General features: G+C 41.4%; 1 protein-coding gene across 1 annotated transcript; it reads right to left on the reverse strand.

Moving 5' to 3' along the window:
- Window positions 1–6,917: 6,917 nt before the first annotated feature.
- Window positions 6,918–17,798, reverse strand: LOC138909865 (uncharacterized). The gene is made up of 3 exons (XM_070201081.1): window positions 17,543–17,798; window positions 17,308–17,449; window positions 6,918–7,095 (listed from the first exon to the last, which is right to left on the reverse strand). The coding sequence occupies exons 1-3, from the start codon at window positions 17,796–17,798 to the stop codon at window positions 6,918–6,920; spliced, it is 576 nt and encodes a 191-aa protein (XP_070057182.1).
- Window positions 17,799–19,286: the final 1,488 nt, after the last annotated feature.

Here is a 19,286-nt window from a genome sequence, read left to right on the forward strand (position 1 = left end):
GTCTTGATGCATAAGCAATCACCTTCCCACGTTGCATCAATACGCACCCCAAACCTATACCTGAGGCATCACAATATACCACATAACCTTCTGTTCCTTCTGGGAGAGTGAGCATTGGCGCGGATGTCAATCGATTCTTTAGCTCCTGAAAACTATGTTCACAAGCATCAGACCACTGAAACTTGGTAGTTTTCTATGTTAACTTAGTCAATGGTGCTGATATAGAGGAAAACCCTTCTACAAACCGCCTATAATATCCTGTTAGCCCCAGGAAGCTGCGAACTTCTGACGGTGTTGTAGGTCTCGGCCAATTCTTCACTGCATCGATCTTCTGAGTGTTGACACTAATACCCTCATCAGATATCACATGGCCAAGGAATGCTACTGAGTTCAGCAAGAATTCACATTTAGAGAGCTTAGCATATAACTTATGATCCTGAAGGGTCTGGGCATAAGCCTGAATACGGGAAATATCCATGCCCTCTACCAAGGAGGCTGTTGTACACTCATTTATCAGATGTGGTCCCAACCCGTTCACGAACAGGTGCACCCTATCACTCATCTCGGCCACCATATGGGGAGTATACCTTGCTAAAGAATCAAACTGTATACTATACTCTCGTACATTCATATTACCCTATCGAAGGTTCAAGAACTTATCAGCTCTTGCTCGTCGTATCTCAACTGGCAAGTAGTGACGAAGAAAGGCCTCAGAAAATTCCTTCCACACGGCTAGAGGAGCGTTCGGACCCCTAGATCTCTCCCAACTATCATACCAGAAAATCGCTAAATCCCGTAACCGATAAGAATCCAACTCTACTGCCTCCGTATCACTAGCATGCATAACCCGCAATGTACGATGAACCTGATCAATAAATGTTTGCGGGTCCTCCTTGGGGTCTGATCCGGTAAACACTGGAGGGTCTAGATTAATAAAATCACAAACTCTCGCACTAACCGATTTATCAGCAGCACCGGTATTCTGCCTCTGAGCCTGAGCAGCTACCAAGCTAGTCAACAACTGCACTGCACTGCGCATATCGTGGTCTGTAGTGCCAGACGGTGGAACTGGATGTACTGGGTGCCTCCTAATATCCTCTGGAGGAGACGGAGAGGTATGAGACGGCATCTCACTCTGAGCCTCACTTTGGCCTGCTCTGGCTGGAGGGACCTGAATGTTACCCTCGCCCACAGCTGTATCAAGCCGTTTACTAATCGCTTGCTTCCTAGTCGAAGGCATCGCTGAAAGAAAACAATGTGAATATTAGATATGAACACTTACGACTCAACTCTACGCACGATCTAGATTTAGGAAGAAGGTAACAACCCTAGATGTCATGTAGCCTCCTGATTATAAATGTGGCGCGCTACACATCCATAATCAAAACTCTACTAGACACGGCTCATAGACAACCCCTAGGACAGACTTGCTCTGATACCAAGTTTGTCACGACCCAACTGGAGGGTCATGACTAGCACCCGGGCCATACTTGCCGAGCACCAACGTACATTTTATCTAACCTTCCTTATTATCTTTAAGGGCCGACAAGATCAATATAAATGGTAGACATGGATCATGAACATCCAACAATGAAAGATAATGTCATGAACATACATAACATGGGACGACAAGACTGTCAAGAAACTATATATAAGGTACGAGCTACCATGAGTCGACACTTGTCTATGAGCCTCTAAAAGAACATAAGTGCTACAACATTGCCGGAACAGGGCCCCGACATACCCATAAGGTCTATAACAAAAATGCATACCAAGACCACTGCAAGTCCGGAGAAAGGATCTTGCCAATAACGCTGAACCGGATAGCCTACTGTGATGGGGGAGCTGCGTCTACCCGTCTATCAGGACCTGCAGCACAACATGCAGCGTCCACAAATAAAAAGGACGTCAGTATGAATAAAGTACTGAGTATGTAAGGCAGAATAACATAAGTAAGAACAATAATGTAAACAGTGATAGGGAATATACAACTTGTGACATCTGGGTACCTCTGAGGGCTACTGACATGAAACACATGATACATACATATATATATATAAACTTTTAAAACATACGCCTTTGTGGGCATTACCATCATCATATCGTACCCAGCCGTAATAGGCTCGGTAAAACGTACCCGGCCATCATAGGGCTCGGTAAAATCATACCCGGCCACGTGGAGCTCGGTAAAATCCAAGTGATCAGTGGTTGCACAATTGGTGCCGTACCCGGCCAACTATAGCGCGGCTCGGTAGAGTAAAATAGATACATATATATGATGCATGCTGGAATCATTGGAATCACATTCTGAACCTTTCGGAGTGACGTAAGGTCGGTATCCTTCGTACACGTTATTAGGATTAAATCTTCATCAAGAATCTTATAAGAATCAGGAACTACCAACAACATTGATAATATAGGAATAAGAGAAGTAACATCAATATCAATCGTTTCATAAGAAGGGCAGCAATGTAAGTACTGCTAGCTTCTAAGAGTAGAGTATCTTTGGGAGCTCGTTCATTACATTATGTACAATCGGAGTCGTGCAAAAGAATGAAGGGGATAGCCTCACATACCTTGTATATACTGCCCAACCTCAAGCTATGCAAATGTCACGACTCCTTAGTCTACAATAAGAGAAATGACACTATCATTATCGTTTAAGCGTCGTAACTATTATGTATCCACCACAACCTATTTTACGATGAAACGGACAGCACCTCCCCTATTTATATGACTTCCCACAAGTCAATACAATCACCAAACAGCCCAAACAACATCATTAATAATCATATTGAGCCTCCAAAACAGTCCACCAACCAACAACATTACTACCAAGCCTTTCGATATATATTTCACAAGTTCTAGCTTCAACGACTTAGCTGCAACTTGGATAATCTTAAATATATATAGAGTAAGAGGTTCCTTACCTTTAAACAGAAAGAACAACTCCAATTTGACCTTAATTTTCCACGAAATATCCCTTCAATTCTGCCACAAGAACAAGGAAGCGAAACTAGCAATTAATTCAGGTTTTTCGGCACTAGAATTACTTTAGAAGACTTGAAATCACCTAGGGTTGATATTAAAAACTTGAAGGTGTATTTACAGGACATAAAACACTTAAAACAACCTCCCACACGAGCTGGAACAACACAAAAATCAGCAACAACAAGAAGAACAAGAAACTTACTAGCGCCACGGGATTCCCGACATTTGATTTGTGTTGTTTGCCCTTTGTTTGGGTCTTGGATCATGAGAGAACCTTGAGAGACTGTTTTTAGGGTTCTAAGGTCTGAATATACTGAAAAATAATGACTTAAAACGGGGTTGAGGTATCTTATATATATCCATATTTCTTAAACCGCCTATGTGGGCCCCATAGAGAGCTGCTTGCGCACTCTCACGAAAATGCGAATATCTCTCTATTCCGAGATCGTATCGATGAACGGTTTAATGCGTTGGAAACTAGACTCATAGATCTTCAATTTGATAGGTAGATCACCCCATAATTCCAAGCACATTGGGAGAACAATTCAGTAACATTTGACCTAAAGTTTAAGTAAAATTATAAACCTAAGTTGCAACAACTTTTATCGACTTTTGTTTCATAACTCGCTTGATTTCAAGACTTATGATGCGGATATTATATGATTCAAATACATTAAAACAAGACCTCTTGGGACAGTTAATCACCTCTAGTGTTATCCGAAAATACGGGTTACAACATCCTTGATTAGCTTAACTTCAAATACTTGTTAACCACTCTTATACACCCTTGTATCGTTTAAGACCAATAGGATTAACTTATTATCATCTCAAAGATAATCTCTTCTTGGATTTACGTCGACTACCTTACGGCGTGATCTATGATATGCAAATTTGGGTTGTAACAAGAAGGTGGATGCGTCGCGTCCACCCTCACATGCAAAGTTAAGATATATTAGGATATAATATTCCAGGGTCACGGGTCATCTAACATTCATGTTGCATTCTTAGTTTAAAATAACTAAATGATTTATCTGAATTGTTGATTCACAGGGTTAATTTCACTCGTAAGAATCTGTCGAGTTCTTACTCGCCTATTCAAGTTAACTTAATACCTATATGTCTATGGAATTAAGTTTAACAAGAACGCATTTACAATTCCTGTATTGCAACCGAGTAAGGCAATTAGGTATATGTCTATCCTAATCGCGAATCCGTTCCCCGATGCCCGGGTTTGAGAACTTACTCTATTTACTTCTATATGCAGTCTAGGGTTCCCACTTTCGAGTTCAACTCTAGATTCGTAGATAGTATTTCACTGTTAACTACTCAGCAAAATAATTAAAAATAGAATTAAATAAACAACCCAATATGATAAACCCAACGTCGTCAAATTAAACTTCAAACATCAACATTCATGTATACCCATGACCCTAGAACAATAGGGTTCTTAGCCACTCATATTCAGGCAATCATCCAAAATTTTATAAGAGTGCTTAAGAATCAATAAAAGAAAGAGAGAATAAGAACTCAAGACGAATTCTATGGTTTTAGAACTTGGTTATAGCTTCTCCCCCTTCTCTTATCAATCCCCCCTAAAAAAAGCGTTTTTAAGCTTATATATTGCGTCTAAAAGTCGTGGGCTAGAGTTCTCCTAACCCTAGTCCAAATCGGCTTCAGGGGTTGATGCTAAGGTGGATGCGACGCATCCACCTCGTCCTCCATTTCTTAACTTTGCATGTGAGGGTGGACGCGACGCATCCACCTTCTCTTCTACTTCCCAGTTTTGCATGCGAGGGTGGATGCGACGCATCCACCCTTCTCTTCTACTTCCCAGTCTCGGATGCTATGGCGGACGCTATGGGCCGACTTCACTGCTAAGGGTGCATGAAAGATGATGTTTTTCTAGGTTGGATGCGACGCATCCAACCCTTCTTCCTCTGGCTAGACCACCTTTTCTTCATATTTTGCACTCCAAACACCTTAAATCGTCACACATAACTTAATTAGTCATAAAACCAATAATTAAACCATGTTGGGAATTTTAAAGATCAAATAACATCAAGAAGTGGTTAAAACATGGGTAAAGTAACATCAACACATATCGAAATATGCCAAACATCACTATCCCACACTTAAACCTTTATTCGTCCTCGAACAAACCATCCTACAGTAGACGAAACAAAATTAAGCTCTTATCATTCAAAGCACACTGCACCTATGACCGTGGTTATTTGCAACAATTAGGCTCTAGGCTATGCATCACATACCCTTCCCTTTACTTATGCCCTTCTTCAAAAATATTCAAACAAGTCAGCATGCTCGTAACAATCCTAGCCTCAAAAACCGACTCATTGTCACCATGTACTCGTGGCTTGAACACCCAACATCCTAGAGAAGTCTAATAATGTTACCTATCCCTCTTGAAACCATGTGCCCTCACAAAAACAAAGAAAGTCAAATCAATCAACACATTCGAATCTCATGCTCATATATCAACGAAAATCGCTCACTCTCACAAAAGAAATCACATGCATGTAATTGGTACCATAAGCTTGCCCTTAATGTAAATCTCTACTAATGTAAGCTCGCTCGATCTAAAATCAATTTGGACTTTTTCATGGTTGTAATGTGGGCTAAGGGATGGGTAGGATATATTTTAGGAATAGTGACTCAACCTCCTAAGCACTTTAACACATCACCAAATAACTTAAGCGCAAATTCTTCAACCCCACTTCAATTTCACAAATAATATCACCCTCAACAATATTTTCTCTTTCTTTAAGCATTACTTTAATTCATACCCACTAGCAAGAACAAAACAACAATTTATTCATCTATATTTATTCCAAATTATTATTATTATTTTTTTCTTTTTTTTTCGCTAGTGGTGTATTATTTTACAAAACAAGTGCACCTTTCTTCCTTTCATTGGTTTCACTCAAAGGCCACCCCACACTTAGTTCCTTCTTACTTCTTTTAGCGCTCATCTAACAATTAAAGTGCTTTAAGAGGTAAAAGGATCAAAACAATGTCAATTCCAAATAAAAAGGGTATAGGTTTGTAATGTGGGTACCAAATAAAAGTCAATAGGCTCAAATTGGTTAACTAGGGATAAATTTTATTTATGATAAGTACTAAGCTCAAAAAGATCAAAGAAAGCCTAAAATCATTTTTCAAACCGAGCATCACCTAAAATTTCGCTTCAACTCACATACCGGGCAAGTTCTAGACACAAGTACAATACATGGACTACACAAAAAATCTCACCACACATGGCACATGACTCATTAAGGACAGTCACATTCCGACTCTCAAACAATGCAAGTATTCACGAAGCCACGAGATATTAAACATTAAGCGCAAAGTGAACATAAGTCATGTAAACGAGACATAGGTATCACAAACATGCTATCCAATACATGAAGGCTTCATGATCAATTTCAAAACATAGGAGAGGCCCTACATATGCCAAAGCCTGACTATGCTACTATCAAATAAGTCAGTAGCCCCCTCGGAATCTCATATTTCTTCCTCCATTTATTTTCTAACTCTAATCTATTCTAAAAGAAAAAGTTTCTACCCGGTTCAAAATACATCCCATGGAAAAGAACCGATGCACAAAGAAAAACCACAGGGGATTATTACTACCTACAGAGATACTATATATATAGATAATTTTTTTTTTAATTTTATTTAATTTATATATATATATATATATATATATTTTTTTTTTTTTTAACTTCAAGAATAAACTGAGAGTTACTCCATATAGATGAATTTACTGCTATTATATACCATTAATCCAGTGAATATTTTAGTACATTCATCCATACAACAAAATATGAATAGCCCCCCACCCCACACTTAGGACTGTGCGTTGTCCCCAATGCACACAAACAAGGTAAAGTAGGGTGAGAAGAACTCCCTCAAGTCAAGGTGGAGGGCTCATCCGCAGTCTGTGGAAGAGCATCTGCATCCATAGCATTCATCATGACCCCCTCCGGCCTTTCAACATCATCCTCATGCATAGGGAGAGCTGTCATTGTCCTATCATCAACAACTGGAGCTGATTCTGTAGCAGGTGTTACAGCGACCTCAGTAGGCCTGTTGTGTGGAGCCTCAGTGACTATAGGAGGAACAGGAGTGGATGGTCCGGCAGTGGATGATGCAATCAGCTGTGAGATGTCTGTACCTGCACATTGAACCAGAGCTCTGAGGAGTAATGATGTCTCCTTCATCATCGTGGCCTGCTCGGTCTGAACTCAGCTTAGATCCTCACGAGTCTGTCTCAACTCATCCCTGGTTGCACTCAACTCGACACGAGTCGCTATCAGCTCAGCCCTGTTCTCTTGCATATCTGCTTGCATCTGCTCAAATAATTGTTGAATGGTGAGCTTAGAAGACCTTCCCTTGTTCGGCTCTAGAACATGAGTGACATCGTATGGTCCTGGAGCTTTAGCCTCAATGTCGTCATTCTCCTTGTCCCATAGTACTCCCATCTCTGTCAAGAAAGCCGATAGGGTATTAGCAAAGAACAACCTCCACTTGTAATTCATCCTGGTGCGCTGCATTTGATCGTGCATGATGGCTCCTAAGTTGAGCGGTATCCCCTCTAATAAAGCATATAATACTAGTGCGCGGTGACGAGGGACATCAGTTTTGTGTTGGCATGGCATCAGGCGGTTACATATGAAATTTAGAGCCACACGTGCTAACGCACTCATGAATTCCTTGGCTATAGAATGGTACTCCATACTCCCATGCTTCCATTCTACATCCTTCCTGGTAGGGCATAGGACAGACTTAATGTGTGCATAATCTGGTGTTTTGCATATGGAGTCAAACCTATCTGTAAGTGTGTGTGGCACCCTTAAGAAGTTATTCAGAGCTTCAGCTGACACATTAATATCTACCCCTCTTACTCGCACAATGTTGCCCCTGGCGTGACGCCAATTGGCGTAAAGCTCTCTAACAATGGTGAGGTTGGCTTTGCCGTGACCTTTCAAGATGGGTCCCCATTGTTGCACCTCTCGAATTGATTTTAGAAACTCTGAGTACTTTTTCTTAAGTGTTCCGATGTTGATCGGCTTTTCCGGAATATACTTCTTTGAAACCAGTATCTTCTTATAGGCTCGGAATGCCTTCTCATTAACAAAGTTTTTCTCCCAAGCAACTCGGTCTATGGGTTCACCCTCATCTTCATCACTCATGTTGACATGTAGGAGGTCATTATCTGAATCGGATTCGGACTCAGATTCTGTAGTAATCTTCTCCTTCCCTTTATCAGTCGGATCACTCTTTTTGGAGGCTTTTCTTTGGTATGTCACAGGCTCTCTTATCTCTATTCCTTTGCTTGGTGTAATACTCTTCTTCACTGTCCTCCTGACTAATGTTTCCTCTTCCTCTTGCTCTGAATCATCACTTAACTGCCTAGGCAGCAGTTCCATTTCCTTCTCCGTCCGCTTCCTTTTTTCTGTGGATTTGGGCCGCCTGCTGCCCTTCCGGTAGGCTTTTTGGGCAGTTGCTTGTTATCATCTTTGTCTTGTTGCTTGGACGGTTTACTCGTTGCTGTCATTTTACGAATCTAAGTACCTGCAATGCAAAGAAATCAACAATTAGCATATGAAACAGTGAAGTTCAGCTTTAAAGCAGTTGCAACAGCTTGCACTTCCAATTATTCGTAAAGTCATGCCATTCAATACTTTATGGAATTATAGCTCATGGCTTTCAGCAAGTATGTGATAACTCTCTTCAATTTTTACAAATAAGCATTGCGCTATATAGATATCGTTATGCCCAACATGAGGTCTATCCTAGCGACGCTCACTAACCACGGTCAATTTCACATAGCACCTCACTCGACCCCACACCTATTCTCAAGCATATACCAATGTTGCTCGGTTACTCAGACTTCACCGACGCCTAAATTTTCCTCATGGACAATTCGTCGAACATGTGATATGCAACAAGTGTGCCTAGTTCATTCTATCAGTTGGGTAATGCGACTACCCTCCCAAAATTTGACGAGATGAAGGGAATTATAGTTTATCATCTCGCAACTATTACAACTACCAAGAACGACAGCCCTAAACCCCAGGCTTTGTCAGTTCCTTTCTTAATTACATGTGTGATATTTGAAATTGCAAAACCAACTTGTTGCTACCATTGAGAGAGGGAAGAGAGAATAATTAGGAGAGAAGCCAAAGAAAGAATGAAGAAGATGATGCGTACCTGTCGCGTTTGTATGCTTCGCAAGTTGAATTAAAGAGATTAACGAAGAAGATGATGCGTACCTGTCGCGTTTGTATGCTTCGCAAGTTGAATTAAAGAGATTTGTATGCGTTTGTATGCGTCGCAAGTTCGATTAACGAATTTGTATGCATTTGTATGCCTGACTTTTTTTCTTCTTAAGATGTGTTAAAATATATAGTACTTACCTGTGCGTGCGAGCTTAGACGCGACGCATCCCCTCTTCTTCCTTCAAAATTTGTTGGACGCGACACGGACGCGATAGGCAGACTTCACTGCCTTGAGCAATTGGCCCATCAATTTTTTTCATGCTGAGGGGGATGCGAAGCATCCGCCTCGTTTTCTCATATCTGGACAATTTTTTTTTTTTTTTTTAATACATACAAGATCTAATTCCTACAAAACAATGAACTAACTAACTTGGGTGGCCTCCCAAGAAGCGCCTGATTTAACGTCGCGGCACGACGCAACATGTTCTTCATGCCTCCACTAAATCCATCGTGGTCTTGTGACGTGCAATGTCACCACCCCAATAGTGTTTTACTCTTTGGCCATTTACCAAGAATGTCGCATTGGACCCCTTATCACACAATTCTATCGCACCATGAGGTTTCACACTAACCACTTCAAACGGACCCGACCATCGAGATTTAAGCTTTCCTGGAAAAAGCTTTAGCCTTGAATTAAACAGTAGAATTTCTTGACCTGGTTCAAACTCACGATGTTGGATATGCTTATCATGCCATCTTTTGGTCTTCTCTTTATACAATTTGGCATTTTCATACGCATGCAATCGAAACTCATCAAGCTCGTTGAGTTGTAGCAATCTCTTCTCACCGGCCAAGTCCATCTCCATATTTAGCTTTTTAATCGCCCAATATGCTTTGTGTTCAAGCTCGACGGGCAGATGGCAGGCCTTCCCATAAACCAACCTGTACGGAGAAGTACCTATTGGGGTCTTGTATGCATTGCGATATGCCCATAATGCGTCATCCAGCTTCCCGGCCCAGTCCTTTCTATTCATACTTACTGTCTTTTCCAAAATCTGCTTTACCTCTCTGTTGGAAACTTCTACTTGACCACTCGTTTGGGGATGATAGGCAGTGAAAACTTTGTGCTTAACTCCGTATTTTGCAAGAATATTATTCAGCAATTTGTTACAAAAGTGAGTTCCCCCGTCGCTTATCAACACTCTTGGAGTCCCAAAACGTGTGAAGATGTGCTTCTTTACAAAGCTTACCACTACCTTTGCGTCATTAGTAGGAAGAGCAATGGCCTCCACCCACTTAGAAACATAGTCGACCGCCACCAAGATGTATCTGTGCCCGTTAGAATATGGGAATGGTCCCATGAAATCAATCCCCCAAACATCAAAAAGTTCTACTGCCAGAATCTTTTGCAAGGGCATCTCGTGCTTCCTCGTGATAGTTCCGGTTCTTTGGCATCTATCACAATTTTTAACGAAGGCATGTGCATTCTTAAATAATTTTGGCCAATAAAAACCTGATTGTAGCACTTTTTTGGCGGTTCTATCCCCGCCGTGATGACCTCCATATGGCGAAGCATGGCAGTCATGTAGTATAGCCTTCATCTCTTCCTCAGGAACACACCTTCTCACCAACTGATCTGCACACTGCCTATATAAGAATGGCTCATCCCACATGTAGAACCTTACATCATGTAAGAATCTTCTTCTATTGTCAGGTGTCCATTCTAGTGGCGTCACCCCACTTGCAATAAAATTCACATAATCTGCATACCATGGGGCTTCACCTGAGGTGACTGCTAATATTTGCTCATCCGGAAATGTTTCTTTGATTGACCCTCCTTCAGCTACATGGTCCCGACTTTCTAATCTGGACAAATGATCGGCCACTTGATTTTCTGTCCCTTTTCGATCTCGGATCTCTAAGTCAAATTCTTGCAAGAGGAGGACCCAACGAATCAGCCTCGGCTTGGCATCTTTCTTTTCAAATAAGTATCTGATAGCTGAATGATCTGTGTAGACGATGACTTTGGTTCCCACTAGATAGGATCTGAACTTGTCAAACGCCCATACCACTGCAAGCAACTCCTTTTCAGTAACTGTATAATTCATCTGAGCTGGATTCATAGTTTTGCTTGCATAATAAATGGAGTGAAAGATTTTATCCCTCCTTTGCCCCAACACCGCTCCGATTGCTATGTCACTTGCATCGCACATCAACTCAAATGGTTGTGCCCAATCGGGGCCAATGATAATTGGTGCAGTCACCAATCTTCCCTTCAGCTCCTCAAATGCTTTCAGACATGCATTATCAAACTTGAAGGTAACATCTTTCTCTAGAAGCCTGCACAAAGGAGAAGAAATTTTCGAAAAATCTTTAATGAAACGACGATAAAAACCTGCATGACCCAAGAAACTGCGAATGCCTTTGATGGATGTCGATGGGGGCAATTTTTCAATCGTCTCCACCTTTGCTTTATCCACCTGTAGACCATCTTTTGAAACCTTGTGTCCCAAAACTATACCTTCACGTACCATGAAATGGCACTTTTCCCAGTTTAGCACCAAGTTCGTCTCTTCACACCTAGCTAGCACTTTATCAAGGTTCATCAAACAACTATCAAAAGAACATCCAAACACAGAAAAATCGTCCATGAATACTTCTACAAATCTTTCAACCATGTCAGTAAAAATAGCCATCATACACCTTTGAAAAGTCGCAGGTGCATTACAAAGACCGAAGGGCATTCTCTTGAACGCATACGTGCCATAAGGACATGTAAATGTAGTTTTCTCTTGGTCTTCTGGGGCTATAGCAATCTGATTATACCCCGAATAACCGTCCAGGAAACAGTAGTATTCCTGGCCAGCTAATCTATCAAGCATTTGGTCAATAAAAGGAAGGGGAAAGTGGTCTTTCCGGGTGGCATTGTTCAGTTTTCTGTAATCTATGCAAATTCTCCATCCAGTGACAGTTCTTGTAGGAATTAAGTCATTATTTTCATTAACTACTACGGTTATCCCCCCTTTCTTCGGCACACATTGAACGGGGCTTACCCATTTACTATCAGAGATTGGAAATACAATACCTGCATCAAGCCACTTAATCACTTCTTTTCTTACCACTTCTTTCATGATTGGATTTAGTCGGCGTTGGTGCTCTACACTTGGCTTGTGTCCGTCCTCCATGAGGATTTTGTGCATGCAGAAAGCTGGACTAATGCCTTTAATGTCAGACATTGTCCACCCAATTGCTCGCTTGTGCTCACGTAGCACCCTTAATAGCTTTTCTTCCTGTAATTTAGACAAGTGAGAAGAAATAATGACAGGTAAAGTGTCAGAACTTCCCAAATAAGCATATTGAAGGTGAGGGGGTAGGGGTTTAAGTTCCAATTTTGGAGCTTTTTCAATTGACGGCTTTGGTGGGGGGCCACTTGGCCTATTCAGGGGCTCAAACGGGATTATTCCTTGCATGTAAGCACATGATGCATCTAGGATATGCATCATCTTCTCAACCTCATCATCCATCTCCAAGCTATCAAACATCATGATTGTTTTTTCTAGATAATCGTCTAGATATACACTCGTGTCAAGAAGTTTCTCATCCACCTCCACAACAGATATCATAGAGAGCTCCTCATAGTGGCGGGGAAGTTGGATTGCTTTGTAGACATTGAAGACTGCTTCCTCGTTGTCCACCCTCATAATCATTTTCTCTCACTTTAATTATTGCATCACCAGTAGCCAAGAGAGGTCGTCCCAATATGATTGGAACTTGTTCATCAGCCTCGAAGTCTAGAATAATGAAGTCAGCTGGGAAGATGAATTTTCCAATTTGCAGCAGCACATCTTCAATCACTCCTTCGGGGTAGGCTATGGACCTATCAGCTAATTGCAACATCACAGTGGTTGGTCTCGGAGCTCCCAGACCCAATTGCTTAAACAAGGATAAAGGCATCAGATTTATGCTTGCACCCAAATAACAAAGAGCACGTCCCACGTCAATATTACCGATTCGCACTGGAATGGTGAAGCTGCCAGGATCCTTAAGCTTTTGGGGAAGCTTGTTTTGGACCCTTGATGTGCACTCCTCAGTATGTACTTAGCATACTTTGGAATTTCACGAAGTACATCCACTAATGGAATATTTAATTGAACCTGACTCAACATAGAGAGAAATTTGTTGAACATGCGATCGTCATTCTTTTTCTGCAATCTTTGGGGGAAAGGTGGTGGTGGCCTTGTAACCTCCATTCGCTCTGAACTTGCATCATTTTCCTTTGACTCTTGTATTGCCTTAGGTGTCAGCTCCCCCTCAGGTATAGGTTTTTCCTTTATCTTCTTTGGCACTTCCTCTAGTTCCCTCCCGTTTCTAAGTGTAACTGCATTAACTTGAGGGTTCTTCTCTGCATCACTGGGAAGTGAGCCTGTAGGTCTAGTATTTTGGTTTGCTGCTAACTGCCCCATTTGCCTCTCAAGATTTCTGAAATCGGTCCTAAGCTGTTGATTGTCTAGCAACAACTTTTTCAGCAAGTCATTCGTACTTTCTTCCATTTGTTGGGGTGGCTTCTGAGGTTGAGTAAAATTTCCTTGAGGCCTATACTGATTCTGATTCTGTTGATTTCCGCCCCATGAGAAGTTAGGATGATTCCTCCAGTTTGGGTTGTAAGTGTTCCCATATTGTGCATGTTGATTCATAGAACCTCTGTTTTGTTGCCCCACATAGTATATAGATTCAGGATTCGTGGGGCACATGTCAATCATATGACTGTCTCCGCATAGTTCGCAACAAATAGACATCTGCTGTACATGTTGCATTTGTTGTGTTGTCATTCTATTCATCTGATTTGCCAATTTTGCTATATCGGCTCTCATGGCGGAAAAGTCATCAAGCTCAATCAAACCGGCGGCCTTCTGTTTAATTCCCCTTCGTGAATCCCCCTCTCCTTGCCAATTATGGTCATTAGCAGTGAAATTATTTAGCAAGAGTTGTATTTCACTATACGGTCTTGCCATGCAACTACCCCCACAAGCTGAGTCAAGATTCATCTTTGATGCTTCATCTAACCCATCAACAAAAGTGTGACCCAATACCTCATCAGTTTGACAATGATGCGGGCAGTCTCTGAGTAGCTTCTTGTATCTTTCCCAAGCTTGACGAAGTGTCTCGCCATCCCGTTGTTGGAACCCAAGAATTTGGCTCCTCAGCGACTTTGTCTTCTTAGTTGGGAAAAACTTGATCAGGAATTTCCTTGCTAGATCATCCCAAGTGTGGATAGAGTTCGCGGGCTCCTTTTGCAACCATTCCTTAGCTTCCCCCAACAGTGAAAAAGGAAATAGTGTCAGCCTGACATAGTCCTTGGAAACGTTCGGATAATTGTAAGTGTCCGTAATTTCCAAGAAGTTCTGAATATGCCTCTGCGGGTCCTCATGAGATAGACCCATATATTGTCCTGTGGACTGAATCAGCTGTACCATGTACTGTTTGAGTTCAAAATGCCCAGTGATATCAGGCTTCACAATAGCCTGAGTCATATTCGCAAGATTGGGCCTTGCGGCTTCAATCACCGGACGCTCTTCATTGCCTGCCATCTCTATTGGCTGTGGTTGAACTGCGATGTCCAACTCTCTTTCTATTGTCGTTCTAGCTTCGAGTTCCCTTCTCACTCTATGTAGTGTTCGTTCGATTTCTGGATCAAGAGGAATGAGGTTGTTTGCACTTCTACTCCTCTGCATTCGAGAGAAGATCCTGCGTTGACACAAACAAGGCAAACTGAAAATTAAAACTTGAAAAAATATCTAATAAAAGCTTAACTTAGTCACGTAGCTAATTTCTAAGTCCCCGGCAACGGCGCCAAAAACTTGTCGGGTCCAAACACACTCACGCAAGTATACGTGGTCGTCAAGTAATAAAGTAGTGAATAAAGTATCGTTCCCACGAAGACTTATGATTAACTTTTGACTAATTCAAACTCGAATAGCTTATTGATTCAAGATATTTCTAACAAAATATATAATTTTCTAAATTACTACCTAAAGACTATCAAATAATGAATTGCTAAGAATTAAACACAACACTTAAATAGTTTTGAATAACAATCAATAGGATATAATATTCCAGGGTCACGGGTCATCTAACATTCATGTTGCATTCTTAGTTTAAAATAACTAAATGATTTATCTGAATTGTTGATTCACAGGGTTAATTTCACTCGTAAGAATCTGTCGAGTTCTTACTCGCCTATTCAAGTTAACTTAATACCTATATGTCTATGGAATTAAGTTTAACAAGAACGCATTTACAATTCCTGTATTGCAACCGAGTAAGACAATTAGGTATATGTCTATCCTAATCGCGAATCTGTTCCCCGATGCCCGGGTTTGAGAACTTACTCTATTTACTTCTATATGCAATCTAGGGTTCCCACTTTCGAGTTCAACTCTAGATTCGTAGATAGTATTTCACTGTTAGCTACTCAGCAAAATAATTAAAAACAGAATTAAATAAACAACCCAATATGATAAACCCAACGTCGTCAAATTAAACTTCAAACATCAACATTCATGTATACCCATGACCCTAGAACAATAGGGTTCTTAGCCACTCATATTCAGGCAATCATCCAAAATTTCATAAGAGTGCATAAGAATCAATAAAAGAAAGAGAGAATAAGAACTCAAGACGAATTCCGTGGTTTTAGAACTTGGTTATAGCTTCTCCCCCTTCTCTTATCAATCCCCCCTAAAAAAGCGTTTTTAAGCTTATATATTGCGTCCAAAAGTCGTGGGCTAGAGTTCTCCTAACCCTAGTCCAAATCGGCTTCAGGGGTTGATGCTAAGGTGGATGCGACGCATCCACCTCGTCCTCCATTTCTTAACTTTACATGTGAGGGTGGACGCGACGCATCCACCTTCTCTTCTACTTCCCAGTTTTGCATGCGAGGGTGGATGCGACGCATCCACCCTTCTCTTCTACTTCCCAGTCTCGGATGCTATGGCGGACGCTATGGGCCGACTTCACTGCTAAGGGTGCACGAAAGATGATGTTTTTCTAGGTTGGATGCGAGGCATCCAACCCTTCTTCCTCTGGCTAGACCACCTTCATCTTTTGCACTCCAAACACCTTAAATCGTCACACATAACTTAATTAGTCATAAAACCAATAATTAAACCATGTTGGGAATTTTAAAGATCAAATAACATCAAGAAGTGGTTAAAACATGGGTAAAGTAACATCAACACATATCGAAATATGCCAAACATCAGTTGTGCAGCCCGCGAAATGATTATGTGGCCGAATAATGTACCGCATAATGGTCCAAAAATTAGCTCAAGTTTCTGCTTCATTCTGTGGCAGATCTGCAATCCGCAGATTGGTTCTGTGATCGCAAAATGGACCACAGAAAAGCCCTGCAGTTCCAAAAATTTTCTTCAACTACCCAACGCACTGCTCAACCCAAAAAGTCTGAACCGCGGCGAGCTTGCTCTCCGCGAAGAATCTCTACAATCATCAACACATAAGTCTATCTTGGCATCACAAAACCCCTGAATTTAGGTAAAATTTTACGGGGCCTTACATCCTCCCCCTCTTAAGATCATTCGTCCTCGAATGAGGGCAAAAATCCGATATTAGAAGCCAATGTGACTCAGCTGCTATTTCACACACCAACAGTCCCAAATTTTTGACTAACTCCCTGAATTTTTAAAAATTTCACAAGAGTTTCCCCCGTAACTGGGCCGATCCACCTGTCAAAGAATCCCAGAAACCAATCCTAATAACATAAACATGAACCAACGACGCAACATAACGTAAAAACAACGCCAATTGTGGCCTCATGAACAGTATATTACCAAAAAGGAACACCCTTAGCATAACTATACAAGTGAAACATAATTCATGTAAGGTAAACTCTTAGCATCTTCATAGAACACAACTTTATAAATATATGGCTATTCAAACAAATGAGGGTACTTCTTCTTCATCTCTTCCTCGGCCTCTAAGGTGGCCTCTTCAACCTATTGGTTTCGCCATAGCACTTTCGTGGAGGCAATTTTTTTTATTTCTCACTTTACGGACTTGCCTATCAAGAATGGCAACTGGAATTTTTTCATAAGTCAATTCCTCGTTAACCTCAATAGCCTCAACTGGAACAATAAGCGACAGATCTCTAACCACCTTCTTTAACATGGACACGTGGAACGCCTGGTGCACTAAAGACATCTCTGGAGGTAGTTCAAGCTTGTAAGCCACCCGACCAATCCTCTGAATGATTCGGTACGGTCCGACATACCTCGAACTCAACTTCCCTTTCTTACCAAACTGCATTATACCCTTCATGGGGGACACCTTCAAGAATACCCAATCATCCTTTTTAAACTCCAAATCCATGCAACGCACATCCGAATAGAACTTTTGATGAATCTGAGCAATTTTTAACCGATCCGTAATGATCTTAACCTCCTTCATAGCCTGATGCATGAGGTTTGGCCCTATAACCTCTGCTTCCCCAATCTCGAACCATCCAATGGGAGATCTACATCTCCTACCATATAAAGCCTCGAACGGTGCCATCTGGATACTAGCACGATAACTGTTGTTGTAGGCAAATTCTATGAGTAGAAAATGATCATCCCAGCTACCCTTAGAGTCAAGAACACCAGCGCGCAACATGTCCTCAAGCGTCTAAATAGTCCGTTGTGCCTGGCCATCAGTCTGCGAGTGAAAGGTTGTACTAAGATTCACCTGGGTGCCCAAACCTTGCTGAAATATCTTCCAAAAATTAGCCGTGAGCTATGCCCTTTATCTGAGATAACAGAAACTGTAGTGCCATGGAACCTGACTATTTCCTTGATGTACAATTGAGCATACTGCTCTGCAGTATCAGTAGCCTTAACAGGTAAGAAGTGTGCTGATTTTATGAGTCGGTCCACAATCACCCAAATCCAGTCGAACTTGTGAGGAGTGCAAGGTAGTCCCACCACAAAGTCCATATTGATCATTTCCCACTTCCACATTGGAATTTCTATGTTCTGTTCCTACCCACCGGGCCTTTGGTGCTTGGCTTTCACTTGCTGGCAATTTGGACATCTTTCCACAAGGTTCGCTACATTCCTCTTCATATCATTCTACCAATAGACTTACCTAAGGTCATGATACATCTTTGTAGAACCCGGGTGCATGGAATAAGTAGAAGTGTGAGCCTCTGTCATGATTCTTTTTCGGAGACCGTCTACATTTGGAACACATAATTTCCCTTGGTACCTTAGTGTGCCATCATCCATGCCAAGAGAAAAAGCCGTGGTCTTGTGTTTATGGATCCCCCCCTTCAATTGTACCAACAATAGATTGTTTTATTGCTTCTCCTTGACTTCCACAACAAGCGATGATTCAGTCCTATTTTGCACAATCACTCCTCATTCACTAGAGTCCGCAAGAAGAACTCCCAAACTAGCCAACCGATCAACCTCCTTGGCCAACGTTCTTTGATATGCCTCCAAGTGAGCGAAACTGCCCATTGATTTCCGGCTAAGAGCATCTGCTACAACATTAGCCTTCCCCGGATGATACTAAATATCGATGTCGTAATGCTTGAGTAATTCAAGAAATCTTCTCTACCTCACATTCAATTCCTTCTATTTGAAAATATATTGGAGGCTCTTATGGTTCGTGAATATATCCACATGGACCCCATACAGATAATGACACCAAATATTCAATGCAAAAACCACCGCCGCAAGTTCTAGGTCATGTGTTGGATAGTTCTTTTCATGATTCTTGAGTTGCCTAGAAGCATAAGCTATCACCTTGCCACGTTGCATTAATACACACCAAAGTTCTATCCTTGAAGCATCACAATATACAACAAACCCATATGTATCGTCTGGTAGAGTCAACACTGGGGAATCTTACCTCTAGGATGAAGACCTAGTAAATTTTTTCTTGTGAATTCTTCAACTTTGAGCAAGAGTTGATGAACAATAAGCTTAGGAACGTTCATTCTCACTCTATGGCACTCCCTCTCTCTAGAAATATCACATTTTTGCTTCAAAAATGGCCCTT

This window comes from Nicotiana tomentosiformis, chromosome 4, assembly GCF_000390325.3.
Source record: "Nicotiana tomentosiformis chromosome 4, ASM39032v3, whole genome shotgun sequence".
Lineage (NCBI taxonomy): Eukaryota > Viridiplantae > Streptophyta > Magnoliopsida > Solanales > Solanaceae > Nicotiana > Nicotiana tomentosiformis.

What these genes read in the sequence shown, in the direction of transcription:
- LOC138909865 (XM_070201081.1), bottom strand. Translation starts at nt 17,798, where the DNA reads ATGGCACCGTTCGAGGCTTTATATGGTAGGAGATGTAGATCTCCCATT. An exon ending in GAAGGGTATAATGCAGTTTG is followed by an intron (nt 17,450 to 17,542) that starts GTAAGAAAGGGA and finishes AACTACCTCCAG; the next exon opens with AGATGTCTTTAGTGCACCAG. An exon ending in CCAGTTGCCATTCTTGATAG is followed by an intron (nt 7,096 to 17,307) that starts GCAAGTCCGTAA and finishes TCCACACAACAG; the next exon opens with GCCTACTGAGGTCGCTGTAA.